Raw genomic sequence first — 23650 nt, forward strand, 5'->3', positions numbered from 1 at the left:
CGCCCTGGTTCCCTCGACAAAAAAACAATGGGATTTTTCCTTTGAGTTTTGTATTATTGCAGAAAATAACCTTGTTTATGATACTTACATGTTTTGTTCTACAATATAATCTTCACAAATGAACCGTATGAATGAACAGAATGAATCAGCAATCACCAGAAGTAAAAAGCTGACATTAGGCTATAAACGAACTACACCACGGTCGCATGAACGTGAGTATAAACAAGGAGGCTGTAAAGGCGGACGAGTCGGCGTGATGACGTTTTGTAGTATCATTTAGCCACTTGTTTGCAAACGCCTTTTTTAAGACACATAAATGCTTTAGAATTCAGTGGGATATTTACTGACGTATTTTATGTCTTAGAACAAAATGTGAACTCCTTGATTTACAACACTGTTTACCCCGTAGTGCTCTGCCTTGGTCTGCCTGGTCAGACTCTATTTTGAGCAGAATAAGTAATGAATGACTCAGTGGAAGTCCTCATATTGTTCGCACAATACTGCATTTATCAAACAGAAGTGGTTATTGGAAACAGAGCAATGCCACATCATGAAGTTATAACACTGAATAACAAAGATTTACTCACTTTCCATTTCTCCTCCTGATATATTGTTTTTCAATTTCCTCCTCATGTCTCACTCAGCTTCTCGCTCTGTCTAACAGTAACTAGAAGCAGAAGCTTTAACTTAGATCATTTATATTCCACTCAGAAATCTTCCATTTTGAATTAAAATAAATTATCATAATTAAATGACATGAGTCCAATGTCTGTATTGTTATGTCCCAACAAAGAAATGAGCCGTCCTGTCCGTATACTTTATATATACACACTCAGTTTCACGTCCAGGACTCTTGATAAGGTCTTCTTCTTCTCCTTGGACTCTCCCTGCCATCTGTCTGCGTGACTATGATTCATAATAGTGGGTCAGGATTCTGGGAAAAAACCCTGGCACTCCCAGAGGATAGATGCTTCCCCGCTGTGAGAAGGACAAAAGAGCTCATTCTCCATATTTCATAATCTTCTCAGCTCCTCAAAAAATGTGTTTTTGGTCTTTTAAGATGATTTGATTTGAACCAGAAAATCCCAAACTCTTTGTGTTGTTGTTTTTGTTTTGTCATATCTTAATGTTGTCTTCATTGCCTGGAATTCCCCATTTACTTCTCATAACATGGTGTTGAAGCGAGCTAAGTGTGTGTTGAACAAGCTTGTGCAGGATGTTAGCTGATAGCTCGCAAACTGCACTATGTATATACAGCTTTTATCCCTCGGCTGAGGATGCTTCCTCTTACATTATCCAAAATTTGACACTATAAACTATCCACTATATTGTATAAACTGTGGGTCTCTCCTTCTCCAGTGTCTCTCCACCCATCCTTGGTGAACGTCCACATTCAGCACCCTCCAGACGCCGAGGTCCAGATCCACCAAGTAGCTCGGGTCCAGCCCGGGCAGAGACCGGCCACCACAGACGGGGCTCACTCTGTCCAGCAGCGCTCCCAGCCTGGGAATGGACACGAACACACCAGTGAGCACAGCAGCAGGCAGCCACACACCAGTGAGCACGGCCACGCCAGACCGCACAACCGTCAGAATGGACATGTTGGGAGATGCTTTCAGGAAACAGTCGATGGACAGGTATCGTGTTAAGTCATTAAAACACACTATGTACACTGTCATCACTAGCTGATGTAAGCCACCTGGCGTATCCTAGCCCATCGTAGGTGTTGACACCAGTGAGTGAAAGTGTTGTTTTACCACTGGTACCATTACGTTCCCATCCCGTCACCTTCTCTGATTGCTGCTGCCTCAAACAGGAAGTGGGCTATAATTTACGTCCTGTCCAGGATTTATGAGCTCTAACCACACTGGTCATCTCATATTCCACCAGTTCCCCCAACATAGGCATGTTATGAGTTAGGATGCGTTCAGAGGACAAAGGTTAAGCTTAGAAATCCGGCCCATGTGGTCCTCTTTGTGGCGCGAATGGGAAGACTTTCATGGTGTGTATGGTACCATGTATACAGTTTTGGCACACACCGCAGATTTACTGTACTTTGCATGGTCAGGATAATGTACGCATGTCACAACACACATGCATCAAAGGGGAAAAGAAGTTAGAAGGGGAAGTACTTAAGTGGCAGTGCGTGAGTTTGGCTAATCTGAGGCTTAATACAGCATATGTTTGGCTGTGAAAGTGACTCTTACTGTAGCCTTTAGGTTAACAACCACACAATGATCTGCAACCGAGTTGTTTTTGCCAGTATTATTCCTTGAACAAGTTTGTTTGTGCTGTTCTGCAGCTATCATTTTCTCTACTTTGGTTTCATAGAGAGCTTTGAAATGAAACCCCTCCAGTCACAATGATTTTTCAGAACCCCACCAGAACTTCCCCAGAGAAGGAGAGCACAAAAGCTTTAGCCGGTAGTTTCCCCTCTTCTCCTGCCAGTATGCCAGTTCGGTGTTCTCCAGAAGAATGTCCTCTCTGTTGCCTCTTTAGTTGCATAAATCTCTATTGGCCAAAAATCCAATAAGTAAGGTCCGATAGGAATCTCCCTTCACAATTAGCCAAGTGCCTTAATAAGGCATGCCAGGAGGCTCATAGTTGTTCTCGAGACTCCGCCGCTTGTGTCCTCCTCCAACTAACTAGTCTCAGATGTGACTGGTTGACTCTGTCCTCGCAGATAGGTAAACATGCACACACTGACACGAACACAAATTCTGCCCTTTGCCAACACACATTTGAACACAAACAAGCATGCGTGCACAAACATGTAACACTCATTCTCAGAACTCATCTTTTAGATTTAACGCAGATGTGCGTTGTTGTTGTAGTGTGGCAAGCCTCTGCCAGGCCTAACCAAACAGGATGATTGCTGTGGAAGCGTGGGCGCCTCCTGGGGTCTCAACAAGTGCCAAAAGTGTCCGACCAAACCAGGTAAGCCCTCCTGACTAAAGCCATCTGATCTGAGCAATTTTTTGTTCCGCTCTGTTCCATTACATGCTTAAATCTAATCTATTTCTAATCTGGTCTAATTCTGTTGGTATTATTTTCTGTTATGCCTTTGGTATGTTGATCTCCTGGTATTCTTGTGCTGTTATTCAAAACAACTAGATGCAGCTGGGCTCTCCTCTCATAGTGCTCTATATTAAGGTGTTTAGTCATATTCCTTAGCAGTAGTTGTTTATGCTTGGTAGATTTTTAAAGCATTTGTCACCAAAACAATACTGATGACTGATGAGGATTAGCACATAGCAGCCTCCATTACAAACTCCTCTGTGTGACTCCGCCATGCACCCACTTGTAAGAATGAAGCTGTCCTCGCTTCTATAAAAACCAAAACCGGGAAGCAAATGAAAACACATTTAGCATGAAGATGAGAGCCTGGCAGGAGTGCCACCCACCCTGCGGGCGGGTCGAGCCAACGCGGCCTTGAAAGGAGGAAATGAGCAGCCGCAGTTCAGCTGCTTCCCGACCAGAGCTGCGGTAGGTTTGAAAAACAGCAGCTGGGTGGTTGCACGCCGTCACCGGCAGGCAGGGTGGGTGGTGACACCCTTCACTGTAGATGGAGACTCTCACTCGGCCTGACAGCTCTGCGTGTTATTTGGAGGCGGGATTATGACCCTGTGCTGGTGCAGGACTTGCTATTAAGGGCCTCATGGGAAGCAGCTTTGGTGGCACGTGGGCACATTTTACGGGCACTCTCGCATATTACAGCCATGCCCGCAGATGTCAGTTGGCTGTCAAAGTCCTCGTACCCTGTTTGATGTCTGACTGGACCTTAATCAGAAGCAGACATCATCCCATTCTGTCTCCTCCATCTATCATAGATGCCGATCCGTTCTTTTCTCTCCCGCTCTCTATCTCCCCTCGGCATGCCAGATTCCTAAGTCCCCGGCATGATCTCTTTTGGCTCCCAGATGTTTTCCCCTGCTCCCTCCTTTGAAGTTTTGGGGGAGAAACGGAGTGAATACCCCATTCGCTCATTTCTGTGGCTGTTTTGGGGGGCAGCGTTCCGTAAGCTCGAGGTCCCAGGTCACACGCAGGCAGGGGAGAAAGGATAGAGAGAATGAAAAAGAGGGAAAATGAAGTCAAAATGAAGTCATGTATGTCCCAGAAGTCTTTGAGGGAGCTTTAATAAGAGAAATGCTTTGAATTCCTCTAGAGTGTTATTGTTCTCAGTTTAGACACTTGGCTAGATATTTCAGCTGCATTCCTCCCTTACTGGCCGAGATGTATGCTTTCTTACGTGTTTGACAGGAGTGATATATAACCTGGAGACGACGGCCCCTGAACAACGATGCTGTCCTTTTTATTTCATGGTGAATGGGTCAGTTGTCGGTTTGCAGTGCGGGGGAAAAGCCATATAGCATTATAAGAGTCTCCTGTGTTTCCTGTTAAGTATGTGATAATGATGGCATGAAAGCACAGTTTGTATTTCGGGGTGTAACGCTACCACTGGTCAGTTTATAGCAGGTTACAAAATGCACAGAGAGGAAGCATTGCTACTTCATTTTCTTTATTGCATTTAGAGATGATGCCAGCATGACCACACTATGATGGCGACAGACAAGTCTTTACTTGCTGGATTTACTTCAGACATCTCTGTAATCTTATTCTAGGCCTATTCTGCCTCCACATCACTGTCACTCGATATAATGAAGGGTACAGTATCGACTGATGATTAACACAGCGCTTTATACAAATATAGGCTGTGTACTGCTGTTGTTGCAGTCTGGTTGTGTCGCTCTGTAAGTCTATACGCATTTCAGCGCAGACAGCTGACGACATTATATAGCTGGCTATTACTTATTATTATACACCAAGGACTTTATGTCACCGTCGTGGCAATAAGGGATGAGATTATATGTGTGTGTTAAGTTTTATGTCTGTGTGTGTGTGTGTGTAGAGGAGGAGGACTGACGTTATGGAAGCATGAATGCCAGTGCGTCCCATCTCAGTGGGAGCCGAAGCCTTCAGGAGCCAGAGCCTTTAAAAGGCACATGCTGAGGATTCCTGGCTCATAATGAGATCCAGATCAACCAGAAGGGCGGCTGCAGTCGTCTTCGTCCCTCTGGTTAAGATGATGAGGTGGCGTGAAAAGAAAAACACAGCACTGCACTTTTTGTTTGACTTTCAAACTAATTCAATCTCGGATTGTCATTTCTGATGTGGAATCTGATGTGGTCAAAACTGTCCTCAAGTATGAGAGCTAACCAGTGACTTGTTGAGTCAAGTGAGAATGAGGAGGGAATTTGGTTGCACAGGTCCCATAAGGAGCACATGACAGAAACTGAGAGGAAGTTTACCCTTGAAAAGAGCCAGGATAGCATTGTTAGAGCAACTCTGGGGATATATTTCTATCAGTAAAGTAATCTGAGGTTCCCCAAGCAGACTGAAGCCCATTTGCTGTGGCCCGAGTCTGACCCACACTGTAGTGTTGGCATGACTCTGTATAATTGTGCCGGCAGCCCCTCCCTCACTGCGAGTTTCACAGCTAATGGAATTCCACAAGCCGTTTGTCTCCCCATCTGTCATTGCTGGGCAGCTTCCCTCTCTCTTCGAGGCTGGGAGGCTTCCCAGGGAGCCAGATCAGGCGTCCCAAGGGCCCAAAGTAACCACCACACCCACAGGAGCCTTGGCTTCTTTTAACTCTACCTCCCCGGGTCATCAAGGTCACCATGATGTCACCACTATCTTTGCCCCGCCTTCTATTCCACCTCTATCTGTGGGAGTTGTCAGTCTGTTTCGCCCCCCTCCTCCTTTCTGTGTCTCTCTGTAATGAGGACACTATTCTTCATGAGGTTTAGATCAATAAAGTTAGATGAGGCAAAGAAGGAGGGGGCCCACAGAGCGCCACAGATCTTCCCACATGAACTCATCCTCGCCCAAATCTCCTGTCTATTCCCCAGACGTTACATCTGACATCCATCGAGTGACCAAAGCCTGCTCTTATTATTGTACTTTTTATTAGCGCTGATCAAACATGAATACTTGTTAATGACCAACAAAAACCAGAGATGCAATGACTTTGCTTCAGAAGTAGGCATCGAGAGAACAGATGCATTGGAACGGCTCCACAGCAGATCCTCGTGGTGATTAGATGGAGACGTCACATATCTTTGACAGCATCTGATTCACTGATGTTGACTTAGTGTTATCCCTTCACAACTAGAATGATGGGATCTATTAGCTGGGCAGCCGTGTGGCTAATCAGTGCGGAGCAGAGCTAACCACTATGAGACATAAATCCCAGTTGGAGGCAGTTGGATGTGAAATTTGTGTCGCCTTCCTTAATTGGAAACAAGCAAAGTTAAGCACATTTTTATTGGGATCGTACCATGGCATGCCTTCTTTTGGAACGAGCCCAGGTGGTTACTATTCCACAGTGAATTGGAGATTATGGAGGAATGTGGGTCTGTTTTAAATGTGCGTTTGATGCGGGTTCCATTACCATCAGCATCTTGGAGAAGGGCGTTAAACAAACTACAAACAGAGATGTAAAATGAATACTTTCGTGAATAGGAACAATGAAAAGTATGTTTTTAGTAAAGACTTAATGTTGCATAAAAATAAAATAATCTTACAATCAAAGCCTTTTTGTTGCTTCACATATTTCGTGGGATGGTAACAGCAACATGATACAGATCCACTGAGCAAAGACTGTTAATGATTGAGCAAATGTCTTGTAGCTTGTACAGTGGTTTTGTGTCCATGTCTGTGTCAGCGGGAGGATGTTGATATTAGTCCCATGTGTCCTAACTGATTAGCCTTTGCTTCACTGGCAGGGACACATTATTTGCAGGGCATGTGATATGGACCGTGCCAGAATGTGGCAAACGTGGCGCGTGCCAAGGAGGCATTCTGTTTTGAAAGCAAATGACTTCCCTTTAAGCTGTTTGCTCCAATCAAGCTTTGGCTCGAAGGCCAAGAAGAGATGGCTTTGCCATCTTAGAGACTCAAAAGACCTGAAAACCCTCCGCGGTGATTAAAGAGCTCGGTTTGCTCCTGGTTTTCTCTCGCGGCACCAGTTTGTCCCGTGGCGGCATGTCAGAAAGTAAATTGCTGGAACGGGTCCTGAGGAGGACTTGGCTTTCGTTGTTTTCCTATATATAGGCCCCCAGTGGAGTGGAAAGGAACACCGTCTCCTGCTCCCGTCCTGTGGATGGCATCAGTCCCTCCTGCATCCTCCGTCTCCCACGCGTTCTCAGGTTTTCCAGTCAGTTACGGGGAGAAGCCCAACACTGAGGTTGCCTCCCAGGCGGGTCCCTGGGGAAGCTGGTGAAGGGCTCAGAGCCCTGTGATTGATGGACCAGACTTCTCAATCGTCTTAGAAGAACAGCCCGCGGGCCGGGTGGTCTACAGAGTGATTGTACCAAATTAGCAATTAAAGATTTCTGTACAGCTGAAGAACCCATCTGACTCTAAACTCTCTCCGTTCTCAGCCTCCTGCCGCCGTCTCTCTTTACTTTCTCTCTCATTTTGCATAAGCTGTCCTTTCATTTGAATCCCCTCAGCCGAGCTCTGTGTGGAGCAAATTCTACTTTCATGTTTAAAAGAGGTATTTATTCAGATTGAATTTAGGACAGCACCATCTATCAAGAAGCTCCAAGGAATTTGAATTACACGTTCAGGTCAGGGAATTTGAGCAAATATTATTGAACAGTTGCCAGTGGAATGCACAACACCATTGAATGGAGACGGACAATAATAAATTAGTGAGGGGTGACAAAGTCTTTTGTTGAACAGGGCTAAATGGATACACAACAATTGGAAGCTTCTGTCTGTACCCTCAGTGGATACAGACCAGTCTGGGTCTACAGTCTTTGTAACCAAGGGTGACACTAATGATGCGCAGCTTGAGCTCGCTCTTGCAAGCCGCTGCCTGTGTAGCTCCATGTTTTCTACACAAAACAAGCATGAGAACGGGCACATTATTAAATCGCCGGAGGATAACGTAATGCTTAGCTGTTTTTGTACAATAATGAAAATTACATGGCCAAGTTGTTGCTGATTTATAGTCCTGGTGTTTATCATATTTTCTTGAGATGAATGTTAGGGAGACGTGGTTCTTATTTGCTGGTACTGTAGTCTATTGTTGCGTCTGAAATTCCATACTAACATGCTATTTAGTACGCTAAAAGAGTATGTGAGATTTTTTTTAGTGTGTCCGAAAGCTTAGTATGAAACCAATAGTACGCGAATTGCATATTATTTGCGGTGAAATATTACAGTATGCAACACTGGACAATACTGCGGCATAAATATCCCACAATGCAATGCGGTAGTGACTTCAATAACACTTTAACTGTAAGTATAAGATTTCACTTTGCTAGGCGTAATATATATTTTATATTAATTCAGACTTTGATTCTCACAAATCGTCGTTTTGGTCACATGAGGTTGGCACGGGTTACCATAGTTACACGTCTCCAACGGCAACTAGGCTCTCACGAGGAAGTGACGCCGTAAATAACTGCTCAGTGCGTCCGTAAAGATACATACTACTATTTATTCACACAAAAATATGTTGAACGATAGTGTATATATTGAGAATGTAGTGCATAGCGTGTGATTTCGCACAAAGCCTCTGATTGCAGTGGTTTATCAAACCTTGACTTAACATTACTAAATTAACATTGTATTATCATTATAACCTTTACTTAAACAGGGAAGGCCATTGAGATCAAGCTTTCTTTTACAAGGACGCCCTGAATAATCATTATTGAGCCAAGACTCTCTGTCTCTTATAGTAAATGCATCCTACAAAGGGCAACCAGTATTTACTGTATTTAGGAGGGCTGCTGTTTGCAAGTTTCAGCAGCTGGTTTTTAAACCTTACTGCAAACAAATTGCCCCGAGGGACCAATAAAGATCCACTGAACTGAATTCTGATAACAAGCATTTTTAGATCCACGACACAAATAAGGAAATGTTGAGTATAATCAGCCAAATTAAATCCTACGTGCAAATAAAGTTTTACGAACATATACCATAAAACGTGTCTGGTATATGCTGGAGACATGCCAACTTTACATCACTGCTTAATGTCTGTGTGGTACTTCTTACATAATTAGGTCTTAAAGAGCTTTACAACATCTCAGTCTTTCCTCTCAGGCCATTTTAAGACAGGCATGAGCTGTCTCTCAGACTCATGTTGAAGTTGTTACTGACTGCAGAGGTCCTCACCTCCCTGCTAATAAGCTTTATTGAGACACCCGGACCTCCCCCACTGGGCTTCCCTTGGCATGTGCGCCCTGCTGTCACTCAGGCCAGACTTTCCCTGATCCCATCGCCGCAGGAGGGCGTGCCCACCGCCCTACCACAACAGCTCATTACTCAGAAACTCTGAAAGGGGGATTAGGAGGGTGCGGAGGAAGATGAGGAGGTGGGCAGACAGGAACAGGGCCGTCGCTTTGACACAGTTCCCCCCTTTTCCCCGTTGCCCCCTTCATGCTGACCCACTTCTGCTTTGTCAACCCTCAGGTACATTGACCCTGCCTGGTCCACTGGGTCGCAGCAGGACCAAAACATAACGCAGCTTCCAAGACCGCGTTCCCAAAGCCTCCATGTGGCACGCATTCCAGTCACTCCTGGGAAAATGACACAAACTCGTGACTGATTGCTGGGTTGTGTATTGATGGTAGATGTTTACAGGATTGCGGTGTTGGTATCTAGTACGTATTGAAAGTCTTTTTTTCTGGCCACTGGGTTTGGAACCTCAACTTCTGAAAGCTCTGAAGCTTCTGAAACAAATAGCGGAGTAACACAGATTCATTGTATGTTTGCTTCTAATGTCTGGTGGCGAAGGTGGCTGATGTGATCTTGTCTGGTCCATGGACTGTATATAAGAAATGGACATAGTCACCGTGACGTCACCCACTGGTTTGTGGACTGTCTTTTTGAAGCCTCGAGTTTGGCATTGTGTCCGTCACCATCTTGGACATGAGAGGGTGGAGCTAAGTACAACTGAACGCTGAATAAGACATATTTAGGCGACCAAAATGTTACAATTAAGGGTCATAAACCGAAAACACACTGTGAAAGGGTTAAAGTTAAAAGACGAAAACATGGACAACTCCCAGACCGGACAACGCTGTGGTATCGACCTGTCAATCACAAGGTAGCCACGCCCTAAAGCATCCCCTGCTTTATGGTCTATTTGACTCTAAATGGGACCATAATTTACTAAATGAACATCATGCTGTATTGAAGAAGACTTGAAACTAGTGATTGAGACCATAAACTCATGTTTACAATGTTTACTGAGGTAATATGTCAAGTGAGAAGTAGGCTCATTTTCTCATAGACTTCTATACAATCAGACTACTTTTTGCAACCAGAGGAGTCGCCCCCTGCTGGCTGTTAGAAAGAATGCTAGTTTAAGGCACTTCTGCATTGGCTTCACTTCTCAGACCCTTAGGTGGCCCACTGGTCTGGACTCAGACATCCAGAAATCCATTTACATCAGACCAGAGCTCCCTTTCAGTCACGCATATCAAAATTCTGGTTTTCTGGAATAAAGCAACGTTTGTCCCGTTCCCAGCGCTCTCTGCCAGGGGAAGAGATGTGTTTTCTTTGCTGGCAGGGCTGTGACAGTAGTTTCTTGCATGCGTCACCTCTGTTTTCAACCTTTCGTCGCTGTGGCAGCAAGTTCAAAGCAGTGCTGTACTTGGTAATATCTTATTTTTTCTGGCCACGATGTGAATCCAAAGATTGTCATCACTGTCATTTGTTCCCGTAATCTGTGAGTGGGAAATGTTGGATGTCATGATTTCTCTCTACGTTTACTCTCATTGGATGATAATGCGAGTAAAAATGAATGCAAAGTTGTATTCCACCATTATATATATATATATATTGTTGTTTCCCAAACTTTTTCTCTGGAGACCCACTTTTTAAAAACGACAAACAATTGCGACCCAATTCATAATAGGCCTTATCTATAAGTCATGAGACGTCAATCACAACTTCAGTTTATGCATGTGTTATTGAAAACATCTACACATGCTAAATACTTTATAAATTAGACCAAATAAATACATTAAGGCTGAGTTAACAGGCTCTCATTTTTTACCTTTCATCAGTAAAACAAACAGAATGTACACTAGCCTTTCATACTAGATTCAATGTTATATAATTATCAGAACAATACGAAAATTCATGCTACGTCATGTGGCTCAAAGGTGTACTGCAGATATAAATGTTTAATAAAAGACTATGGAAGAAAGTCCTGCGACCCACCTGTGGGTCCCGACCCAGTCTTTGGAAATGACTTTATAAACATCAAGTTTCATATTTTGGAAGTGTAAAATGCCCATTAATGTTGATGAAATTTGAAAAGCCCGCTCTAGCGAAGACATAACAAACTTTTGCTGTACCTATGCCACCAAATATTTTTTTGAAATCTTGGCAGAAACAACATTTTTCCAGTGTGTTAATGCGCTAAACAGAATCACGGCTATCATGATTAGGAAGCAATGTAAAACAAAGTTCTATCGTCATTGCTTTAAGCTGTTTGATTTGTGACTGTAATCTGAAAAGGCTGTAACAGTGAGAAACAGTTCCCTCATGCTAATAAGTATGTCGTTATTCTTAGAGCTTTCCTCACCCAAACACATTTTTCCCTCCAAAATCAGAGATTGGATCATCCCCTTTCAACACGATGTGAAGCACAATTCTACATCTCAGTTTATGTCATGGAAAGATCTGCTACTAATAATGTCTCTGTTTAGAAACCTATAGAATCGCGTACACACACCCTCTCTCTCTGTGTCAAACACAGATACACACACCCAAACACATGCCATGTGATAGTCACATTGACCTCTCTGTACATTTAATGGAGCATTCTTGGGCTCGACTGCGTGCCGAATGAGTAATGACATGATGTTTTCAAGCCTCCGTCACTATGGCCACACTGGGTTATTTACTGCAGCACTTCTGTGAACCTCTAATGTACACACCTGAAGCACACACCACATGATTTCCATTGCTTTGGCAAAACAAGCAAGAAGAAGTTCTGAGCCAATCACCTTCCCATGAGCCGCACATTTATCATCCTTCCTAGCGTGCACTGTTAAAGTATTAGTCTCTTATTTAAGTAGATCCGCACTGCGGTTGATGATAAAGGTCAGGGCTGTCACGTAGGCTTCCTCAACATATTTATGATGTAAGCACTTCCTTCATCTGTCCCCAGGGGTTGAGGAGAGTTATAGGTAATATGATTATAAATGACGTCGAGTGTTATCCTTACATTCTGCTGGATGGATGGCAGCGCTGTCTTATAAACGTGGTTGACGGGGATCCATTTCCATACACTCACTCTGGAGTCCCACGAGGCCCAGCTGTGGGTCCCCTCATTTTTTCCCTCTTGCCAAGATGCTCACATCTGTAAGTTATATGGTCCCCTCCTAAAGCCCAGCTCCTCTTCTCCCTCTGCGATGAATGCAATGCTTTGTGACAGAGAGGCTCGGCAATGTAAGATCATTTTTGCCCCTCTAAAGCTGTGCTTTCTCTTTCTCTTTGCAGCTTATGCAGTGATTGCAAACGGACAAGTGGAGTGTCCCAAAGGTTTTAAACGGATGAATCTCACACACTGTCAAGGTAAGCTATAAAATATGTTGAACGATTATTTTCATTGTTGATTTAAAGCTGCAGTGGGTAGAAATGGAGCAAATATGATTAAAAAAAGTTATTTTTATAAAACGATATCTATATCCGGACAGTATTACATGAGACAGGTAATCGGAAAAAAATCTTGTTCCTCTGTGTCCTCCGGTGCTCCTAATGGCATCTGCAAGATTTCACAGACTTGAGGGAAACAACCAATCAGAGCCGAGCTGGAGCCTGCAGTCGCTGAGCAGCTGTCAATCACACGCAAACTCCGATTAAACGGTCAAACTAGGCAGCGCTGATCAAATATGAATCAATATTCTGTTACTGTAATGCCTATTCCTCTCCTCAAATGTTTTCAGAAACATCTTGTAGTGTACTGTTTAGCTGTAAAAGGAGAAAGCCATGTTGAGATCTGTTGAGGAAATACCAAGCGCCGCCCACTGGCCGGAGCACAGCCAATAGGAACGTTCTCTCTGAAATGACCTGTGATTGGCCAAAGTCTCCCATCACGTGCTAGATTTCTTTAAAGCCTGAAAACAGAGCCATGAGGAGGTGCAGAAGTCTAGTTATCTCTCACAGCACTTGAATTACAATATGCTGAAAGGTTATTATGGAATCTTTGCCCAATGATGCCAAAAGCTTTCTTCCTACTGAAGCTTTAATATGTTGATGATTTTCTCGATAAGTTGTTTGGTTTATAAAATGTTATAAAATGGTGAAAAATCTCAATCAGTGTCTCCCACAGCCCAAGATGACGTTCTGAAATGTCTTGTTTTGTCCGCAACTCAAAGATATTCAGTTTACTGTCAGAGAGGAGTAAAGAAACCAGAAAGATATTCACATTTAAAAAATCTGAGAATTTTGACTATATTTCTTATAATATTACTCAAACAGATTCATCAATTATCAAAATAGTTGCCGATTAATTGAATAGTTGACAACTAATCGATTAATCGGTTTGTCATTGCAGCACTAGAAACATGTGTATGTAGTGCAATATGTTCTGTATGTTATCATATGATTTAACCCACTGCACATTTTAATAGGTAGCTTACCCATAACAAAAACATAGCTATTATTAAATATAATGGCATGGATGTGATAAAAAAAACTTACTGCCCATATGTTTCCATGCTTACCTGGACCCCTGGGGACCTCTATAAAAGTATTCCTTGCTGTACGTCTGGCCCTTATGGGAACCAGGACAAGACTACAATTAGCCTTGGTCCAGGGTCAGAGTTCAGCAGCCAATAAGCACCTGGGGCTGTTGTTTTAATTGGCCGTTGGGGTTCTGAGTGGAGAATGGTACGGCAGGCTGCAATTATGGCAAAAGTGGCTCCCTGAGTATTTGGAGGAGAGCTTTAGTTGCAGACGCGTTTGTTGCCCAGCCTCCCTATTGACGCCACCAGAAGAAAACCTGTAAAACTGGCAGATCTGTATGTAAAAACAAACTTCCTCAGCATACGCTGTATGTTCCTCTATTGCAGCATCCCAGAGGTGTCTAGTTGTCATCTGGTTGGTAGTCCATGAAGCTAAAACCACCCACAGTGTCAACTCTGTACACAATCTTCCACTAGGGAATTCAGACTATTTATATTTGTTGCTGGTGTTTGTATACAGCGCCGGAATTAGTCGACGTGAACAAATAAACCCTCGGCTGAAAGACACAGGAAAAATGCGCTACTTAATCTATGAACACTGCGACTGACGCTGACACTTTCAATAACAAAATGCAGCTTTTCTGACAGTCCACCTGAGCTGTGCCAATGACTTGATTAATGGTGTCATAATCCAAAGAGCACTGCTTACTGAAGCCTATGGAGTGCAACAACATAACGGTCCAATGGACAGCTTTGACTACTATAACAGGCCTCGTCCACTGGTTCAGCAAGTTCAACATGTTTTCTGATCCTCACAGTACAGTACCATGGGCCCATTGATGTTTTCAGGTAGTGATTCAGTTGGGAAACATCTTTTAATAAAAACAAAGACCTGTGGACAGGGACACACTAATTTTTCCAATAGTGTGTCAACTACACATGTGGAAATTTCTCTTTCTATTATTCATGCTTTTCTTTTCTTGTTGATTGTTTCAAGATGTTCCTCCCTTTCGGTTGCTCATTTCTTGAGTTCCCAAAAAAGCAAAGCTGACAGTTACCCACAATATTTACTGGAGCGCGTTAAAGTCCCGTTCAGCTGCTGCTCCATTCCCCCCAAAATTATTTCTAATTTCAGGTCTCGCAGCAGCTGCCAAGGAGGCAAAAACCTGCTTTTTTCTGGGGTTTTGTCATTATTATCAGGGTGGCGTCCAGCTTGCCAAACCAGGGCTCCTAGTCTGAGCTGTTTGCAGTGTTTTTTATTGGAACAGACCAGAGCTTGTCTCATATTCGGTAATAGGCACGATTTACAGCTTGCAGTCCCGTGACCCTTCAGTGACGACCACGCTATGATAAGATGCCCCATCAGCGCCATGAGCCGCTCTGTGACTTCAGAGACGATTCCTTATCTTCAGAAGCTGCTTCACAGAAACTAGGTCAGCTGAATTGGCCATTTGAAACTGTGCTTGTTAGATGAAAGGCGCACATAGATGCGGTCTCTTTTGTGGGTGGTAAACCGTTGCCGGGAGCAGGTCATATTACTCACACAGCACTTCAAAGAAGAGATGATGGAAGTCTTACATAACTTTTTTTGACATTTTGGAGCAACTTAATAAAAACTAATGACAATTTTAAAACACTGACATATGACATTTTTCATATTGAATACTGCCCGGGTCAACAGGTTGAGTCCTGGATATATTAGGTTATACAGCAGGAATTTGCCTGTGAAAACTTGATTTTCCCAGTAATGGCTTCTTTGGCTGTATTTGGAGGATGTGCATTCCCTCTGTTCACAGTTTCTGAATGGATGCATTTCTGGCCCTAGAAGTGATGTCTGGTTTGAGACTTCCAAAGTAGTCATAAGGTACTCCCTTTAGCCATAACAGCCAATACATATTGAGAGAGTAATGCTGCCAATTTCTTTTATGGGATAATTCTGCCGGTGTTTATGGGAGTATTGGTTTTTCCAGAAGCTAAGACTGACCAAGGTCAAGTAAGGTCGCAGCAGACTGGCTGACACTTTATGCAGAGTTTGGAAACTACTCAGATGTATTGCAGTCATCAATATATATCATTAGACAATAAAAACCATGATAAAAGCTGCTGATGGACACACACAAGGACTATTTGTCAACGAGAGCAACCAAGCATAGATTCAAAATAGATGTTGAGATTAGTGCTGGTTCTGACAAGTTGTCATGGAAGTCAAGTTCAATCCCAATCAACCCACCAGCAGACTGTAACAATAGCACTAATCTGGGACTCAACCGAACCATGGATTAAAGACCCCATGTGATGAAGGCTGAGCCCAACACTGACCTGAACTCTGACCAGATAGCATGCTGCTTAAACTAAACCCGAGCTCCCACAGTACCTGTACAAGAATATTCCTAGCTCTGTAGAGCGTGTCTATGAGCACAGGCAGTCATGACATCTGTGGTCTGCTTCATTGTCTTCACAGTATGTGCCTCATCCTTGCTCATCCAAACAGGTCGCCTTTGCTAACAGAGACTTGTTTACGTTGTCATAACATACTGTAGAGGCTGGAGGCTTTGGCATTATAAGGCCAGCTTCAGCTTTAGAACCAGTTCTCCCTAAGGGACATAGAAAAACAAAGGAAAACAGAGATAGAAAAGAGGAAACAACAAAAAGAACATTGAGGCATTCTCTGGATTAGCTTCAGTCCACAGTATTTATCAGCCTCAGTCCCTTATAAACTCACTTTTTCCAGCAGGAAGCAAAACAACAAAACAAGAGCAGATTAATTAGAATTGGGAAAATCTGTGGTGGCAGGCTGTCGGGTTGCAGTCGTCAAAGCAATGGGAAAGACCTAATGATGTACTCTTTGTTTAACACGATAGAACAACAAACTTTGCCTGGTCCCAGTGTGATCGCAATCGCATGACTAAGCGCCTGAAATATGTCCCCCTATGCTCCTGGCTGGCACATTAACTGGCTTGTTTGCCTCCATTTGGCTTAGTGACTCAGGCGCTGTTGGAGCAATAAGCAAACTCCACTGGCCACTGTAAGACTCCAGCACATGGTTCAGGCCAGACGGAGAGGGAAAAACCTCTTTCAGACTTACGCTCATTGACGTAGGCAAAGGATGCTGTGACCTTATTGGACAGTGTGAAGGAAAGATGCTGAGGTAGATGATAATCTAAAACATTCTTCTATTTCCCATGTGTGACTGTCCAGATTTCAAAGCCAAGGTCGCCACAGCCCTGAGAGTTTATTATATCTTGCAGTCAGAAGGGTGTTCTGCTTTACAGTGATCAAATTTGTTATACTAGTGCAGTGCCCGTTCAAAACATGCCTGTTCAGAACGGGACGAATGCTTGGCCTTTGGTGTGGCTGCTTGCAGCTTTCTTGAGAACCGCTCATACAAACAACTTCACACTCGGCACTTAGCTTCCTTGGGTCCTGAGCAATACACCTGCCATGACATAGTTGTGTCACAGACTCAAGTCGTTGCTACTCATGGTCAGAAACACCGGTGAAATACACTCTGGTTAACAGGAAAAAACACACCCGGGTCGCGGTTACTCACTGTCAGAAACATCGGTGAAATACACTTGGTGGAGCTCATTTCCAAATAGCCGTATAAGTCGTCTGCTTTGACATTACCGCTGCGGTTATAAAGTAGAGAATGGATTTAGTTAGCGGGGGTATTTTGCTGGCGGTAACATTATTAGTCATACACTTGGGAAAAACACTCTAACGGGGGAACACACCCAAGTCGCGGTTACTCACTGTCACACCGGTGAAATGCACTGCGGTTCCATTCTGCTTCAAGTTGGCGGTCACTCATCTTGACTCCAGGGAAGTGACGTTAGTTACCCAGCATCCATGTAATGTATCCCGCATCCAGCAGCAAAAGTGAACTGTAAAGCCGCTGCCTGTAAAGGAACCCGTCTGCAGAGCCCTGAAGCCCCACTGTTTGCTTGTTTATTCAAACTTTATTAATATTGAATGTGCCGCGTGTCCAAATTACACTAAATTCGACACTGCACATCCTTGGGTCCTCAGCAATACACCCACCAAGTGTGAAGTAGATCGGATGAATGGTTCTCGAGATATGCAAAGGACATTAACCCACATACAGACAGACAGACATAGATTCCTTGCTTAATAGTTAGATATGTTTCCCTCATGTCATCAGTCCTCCTTGCATCATACTATTGTGAAACCTGAAATTTTCCATATCTCATCACCTCCCAGCAGCTGGTGGTTTTGACTACATGATCTATTGCAATATTTTGTCACCTTTCAAGGTGTAAATGATTTCTAAAGCCTTACATCATCTCTGCTGGTCTGCAAGCATGAAGGCTCTGTATACTCAATGTGAAATGCAGTACACCAAGTCTGTTATCGATACTTGCACCGAGTTTGGTTCAGGGGTTTAGCGTAAGTTCAAAACAAAAATCTTGTCAGGGGAAAAACATGACATCATGATATTTCCATAATGGGAATGGACTAGATACTCCATGACTGACGTGCTGCATATTTCACAGACATCAACGAGTGCCTGTTGCCCGGGCTCTGTAAGAACGCTGAATGTCTCAACACCAGAGGAAGCTACAGGTGCACGTGTAAACAAGGCTTCATGTTAGACGCTGACAGGAGCCACTGTGTCTGTAAGTATCACAACACATAAGTTACGGCCATTCTCTCATGTATTGGATTGGAATATTAAAAAGGACGCATCGACTTTTCTCCCCAGCGGACAAGGCTGTGTCTGACCAGAGGGCGTTCTGCTACCGGTCGGTGTCAGCACGCACATGCTCTCTGCCGCTTGCTCAACACATCACCAAGCAGATCTGCTGCTGCAGCCGGGTGGGCAAGGCCTGGGGCCCTGGGTGTGATCGCTGTCCTTTACCGGGAACAGGTACAGCCACCAAAAATTACTCTACTGCTGCTGCATGTGTCCCAACTCTCCTCTACACACTACACTGTTTAATACTTATGTCCTCGTCCATCTACAAGCTAAACCTTCCATTTCTGGTTTTGCTGTACTTGCTATTTGCTGGGTTAAACACTTTTGCAGATATGAAATGTCACATGTAATCTTATGCAAGTGCTTGCGAAGGCAATGGTATTTACCACTCAGTCACCATTCTGCTCTTTGCCAGGCTTGTAAAGCAGCTCAAAATAACCAAATGTGTTCGGAGTGGAAAAACATAACAGTTTTTCATATTTTAGAGGCTGCATAATAGTGGGAGTCCGTCTTGTGTTATCACTCCAACCCTCAGAGAGAAACCCCGCTAATAGACCGGCAAAGCTTCACAGCAGAAATAAACAGCTTGGCCAAGTGAAACATGGGAAGTAGTTGTCATCTTTTTTTTTTCCATTGCGATCTAATCTTCAAAGTCTCTGAGAGAAACAGGCTGGTTTTATGGAGTGTCTGTACTGGCCTGTAATTCATGGGGATTGTCATAGATCAGATATCACAGACCTCCATGGTGCTGCTCAGCCTGGACTGACACAGTACACAGACACACAGCCTCTGATTTTTTGGGACGCTGGCTTTTGTATGGCCTGACAAGCTGTTAGAGCCATGTTCTGAACCAAGCAGCCAGGCCCATTACTTGTGATTCGGTAACAGGAGCCCGTTGACTATCATTCCACATTTACTGCAGTTCCTCTGATGTGGCTCCTCATCATATATAGCCCCATTTCCCACCACTTTAAATTCATCATTCAGTAGCCTATCATATCCACGTTTCCTGCGTTTACAGCGACCACATATCTGTCATTACTCATATCTCTATTCCAGACTCTTTTTGGCGTAGAGTTGCTGGTTTCAGGTCAGGTAGGGGACACGGTGCTTCTCACTTGTAATGGATTCACCATCGCTGAGGTTTGTTGGGCTCCGACACAAAGAGGTGCAGTCTCCCTCCCTTTTTATCCAGTCAGCCAATCCTCCATTAGCCTCTCACTCACATGCTTTTACACCAAAGAGTTCAAAGGTCAGTCAGTATTACATGATCCTCTACTTCCCCCACTGGCATGGCTGTGTCTGTTTGACTGTGCAGATATCCCCCCCAATCTTTCCAAATCCCCCTCGCTGGTAGCCCTCTGTGACAGCTGTCACCGGCCTGCCAGATAGCTAGTTCTGCGGCGAGAGCCGAAACCCGACCCCCCCGTTCACACAACACACAGCAAAGCACAGCATGCTCAAGATAACAGTATTACACGGATGGCTTATGGTATTGCTCTGAGTATCAGACAGAAATATGAGCCACAGTTACACTCTGGCTCATTGTTTTGCTGCTATGTGTTTCCTACCCTGCAGACCATTTCAAGGAGATCTGCCCAGCTGGTCATGGATACACCTACTCGCGCTCCGACGTGCAGATTTCTCTCAGGCAGCTGGAGGAAGATGATCTTCAGAGCACCGGAGTGTCGTGGGAGGAGCAGAGCCCCACTTTCCCTCAGCCTCCATCCTCCGAGCCCTGGGTGCCACAATACCCCAGATACCCACAGACGCCACACGTACCCCAATACCCCGAGTACCCTGAGACGCCACAAGCACGGTACCCTCTGACTCCACACAGCAGCCATCCCTCTCACCCAGACGAGGAGACACCTAAACAGCCGGAAGGTGAGGATAAAATGTTTGGTACATTAAATCTCTGCCAAGCTGACTTTAAGGTTGGTAAATGTTAAGTCTGAATGGTAAAGAGATGAATAGTGGCTGCTGCTGAATGTTCAGTACTAGGGCTGTGAATAATCGCACATTTATTATCTGCTCAAAATGTACCTTACAGGGAGATTACTTATACAAGTATTAAACACTGTTATCAACATGGGAGTGGGCAAATATGCTTGCTTTATGTAAGCATATGTATATATTTATTACTGGAAATCACAGGCAACAGCAGCTATCAGTGTGTTGGCTTGACTATGACGTATACTGTATATATATACAGTATATATACACTCACCGGCCACTTTATTAGGTACACCTTGCTAGTACCGGGTGGTCTTCTGCTGCTGTAGCCCATCTGCTTCAAGGTTCGACCTGTTGTGCGTTCAGAGATGGTATTCTGCATACCTTGGTTGTAACGAGTGGTTATTTGAGTTACTGTTGCCTTTCTATCATCTCGAACCACTCTGCCCATTCTCCTCTGACCTCTGACATCAACAAGGCATTTCCGTCCACACAACTGCCGCTCACTGGATATTTTCTCTTTTTCGGACCATTCTCTGTAAACCCTAGAGATGGTTGTGCGTGAAAATCCCAGTAGATCAGCAGTTTTTGAAATATTCAGACCAGCCCGTCTGGCACCAACAACCATGCCACGTTCAAAGTCACTTAAATCCCCTTTCTTCCCCATTCTGATGCTCGGTTTGAACTTCAGCAAGTCGTCTTCACCACGTCTAGATGCCTTAATGCATTGAGTTGCTGCCATGTGATTGGCTGATTAGCTATTTGTGTTAACAAGCAATTGAACAGGTGTGCCTAATAAAGTGGCCGGTGAGTGTATGTCTGTAAAAGTATATGTCTGTAAAAGGGAAACTCGTAAGACTTGCGTAAGTTCGGAGCGTTATTTAGCCATTGGTACCAATTGATTAGGTTTTCTAGATTCACATGATGCCAGTATCTTCATTCTAGCTACAACTTAAAAATCGCAAGTTGCGTTTATGTGTTAAAGAAATTAGTGCCGTTAAAAAGTATTTTCGTTAATCGCATTAACTTTAACAGTCCTAATCTGTACTTATTACGCACTTAGACCTTGGGAGTTATCCAAACCTGGTATTCACTTTTACCACAACCCAACAATTCAAGGCAGCTGAGTGATACATAATAGGATTTTATTCTCTACAGGATGTAAATGGATTAGCTTTTTTATGAGAATTCAAACATCAACAGGATGTTTTCATCTCCATAAATAAATAAATGCTTAATCCAACCTCGAACATATACGAAGTAGCACTCATGTGCCCCATCCATCAAAGTGAAACCCCTCTGAGCATCACAGAAATGCACACAAGTAATCCACATTGGCCATACATCTAAATCCTCTGGATTTTCTGTAAATGTATCTTCCTGATTTAATGCTCGTGAGATACTTTATTGGCAAAGCTGTGACATTTTGATTTATATGAGGAGACAATTCTGTAAATATTTAGGGATTTTTGTCTTCATTATCAGAGATATCTATTTCCTTGTCTCTTTGCATTTTTCCTTGGCCGGTAGTCTGCTCTACTTTTCTGATACAACTTTTCTCTGTCTGGCTTAGAGGAGAAATGTGCCGTAAGCTTTGCTTTATTAGAAATAAAGACCTCCAAAGCTGCCTGCGAGTCAGGTGCCTGAAGAGAACATGAGCTGTTGTGTATGTTGCTTGTGGTCAGTTGTGTTACTTGTTAATGCGAACAGAATGTCAACTTTTTGCTACTGATAAACTTTTCCTCTTCTCTCCGTCTCGTGGCAGATGTGGAAATTCTGATCCCGGTGAGTTCTCCCTCCCTGTCAACCTCTTGGCACATACTTTTGAAATGTTTATCTTAGAGCGATATGCTCTAGCTATCTCAGCCGGAGGGTTTGCTATGATTATATAAGTTATTCAGACCACATTTTGGTAGATGCACACACCTAATTAGCGCAGAATGCGACGACAAAAGCAGAAACACTCCATGATCAAGAATATGGGGATGAAATGTGACCAAAATCTTTGACGTGTATTATTTGCTTGTTTTCTAGCCAGCTGTTGTGACTGACTCACCACTGAAATATCCAGGTATTTGTCTCTTGGCTTCACTCATACAGATCATACAACACTACTGGCTCACTGTCAACAAGCGCCTCAGCGCTGATTTAGCATCTTGAAGCTCACGGGCCAATTTTCAGTCACGCACACACACGTGATGTGTCCTCTATAAATTGCTCACTCCGGTGGCAGTCTCAATCCTGCGCTGCCCTCACGCCAGCGAAAACATTGACATTAACGTCTGACTTTTGACTACATTCAATGAGTCCACTTGATTTATTTGGGTTGTTGTACTGTTTTTATCCCGGGAGGAAAGAGTAGATCATTTTATATAGCTGCCCAGTGAGTGGCAGCTGAGGCAGTAGTGGTTGGGAAAACAAGCAGTGTCTCGTTTAGCTTGTAGAGAGAATGAGGATTTACTATGTGTCACAGTGTTAGTGGTTCGCTGTGTTTGCACTCAACCCAGTCTCGATCCCTCCTCACAGAGACTTCTCCAGACTCCTCCATCATCAACCTGAGGCCAGATTCAGAGGAGACAACCCTCACCGACTCGGCCACAGGTAAAACATACATTACAATACACGTTTTAGGGCGCTTTCACAAGCCATAATCCGTTTGGCTAGTCCGAATCAGAGTGAAATGGATACTTTTGGATCTTTTTCTTCTAACACTGTTATGGTTTCATAGTGCACAAATGAAAGTGGACCAAATATAACAATTAATTTGCTGAGGGGCGTGTACAAAGGAGCAGAGTGGTCTCGGACCGGTTGTTTTGGTCCGCATGATTGCTGCGTTCACAACTTCCCAAACAAACCGCACCAGAGTTTGGTTAAAACAGACTAAATATTGGGGTCTGAAAGTGCCCTTAAACACCGGGCTCTCTGGAAACACTGGATCTAAAATCACCAGTGCCTAATTGACAGGTGGGTATGGAGATGTAGGACAACCAGCACAAGAGCTGCACAGAGCTTAACTCTTAATTTTGTATACTCTCAGTCAACCGTTGGCAGACAGCAGCACATCTCATAAGATATTTTATCAGGCTTTCCCAGGGTTAAGTTGAGAAGAGCTTGTATTATGCTTTTATCTGACCCCTTTTCTCAGAGCCAATTTGCCTTGAAGATGCCGTGCTGCATAGAGGGCGAGAAACCAAGACTGAGTGTGCCTCTTGGAAGGGGAAGCTAACCTGAGCTGACACAGGCCAGATTTATGAAAATT

The 23650-nt window shown here is 43.8% G+C and overlaps 1 protein-coding gene across 1 annotated transcript in view; it reads left to right on the plus strand.

Moving 5' to 3' along the window:
- LOC141784015 (latent-transforming growth factor beta-binding protein 2-like) overlaps positions 1-23650 on the plus strand; it is an 88271-nt gene that overhangs the window by 37877 nt on the left and 26744 nt on the right. Inside the window, exons 7-15 of the mRNA XM_074661702.1 lie at positions 1360-1637; positions 2835-2937; positions 12532-12606; positions 18233-18355; positions 18442-18606; positions 20014-20322; positions 22157-22176; positions 22426-22462; positions 22918-22992. Of these exons, the coding sequence (XP_074517803.1) occupies positions 1360-1637; positions 2835-2937; positions 12532-12606; positions 18233-18355; positions 18442-18606; positions 20014-20322; positions 22157-22176; positions 22426-22462; positions 22918-22992 (1185 nt within the window). The remainder of the gene's footprint in view (positions 1-1359; positions 1638-2834; positions 2938-12531; positions 12607-18232; positions 18356-18441; positions 18607-20013; positions 20323-22156; positions 22177-22425; positions 22463-22917; positions 22993-23650) is intronic.

This window comes from Sebastes fasciatus, chromosome 15, assembly GCF_043250625.1.
Source record: "Sebastes fasciatus isolate fSebFas1 chromosome 15, fSebFas1.pri, whole genome shotgun sequence".
Taxonomy (NCBI): domain Eukaryota; kingdom Metazoa; phylum Chordata; class Actinopteri; order Perciformes; family Sebastidae; genus Sebastes; species Sebastes fasciatus.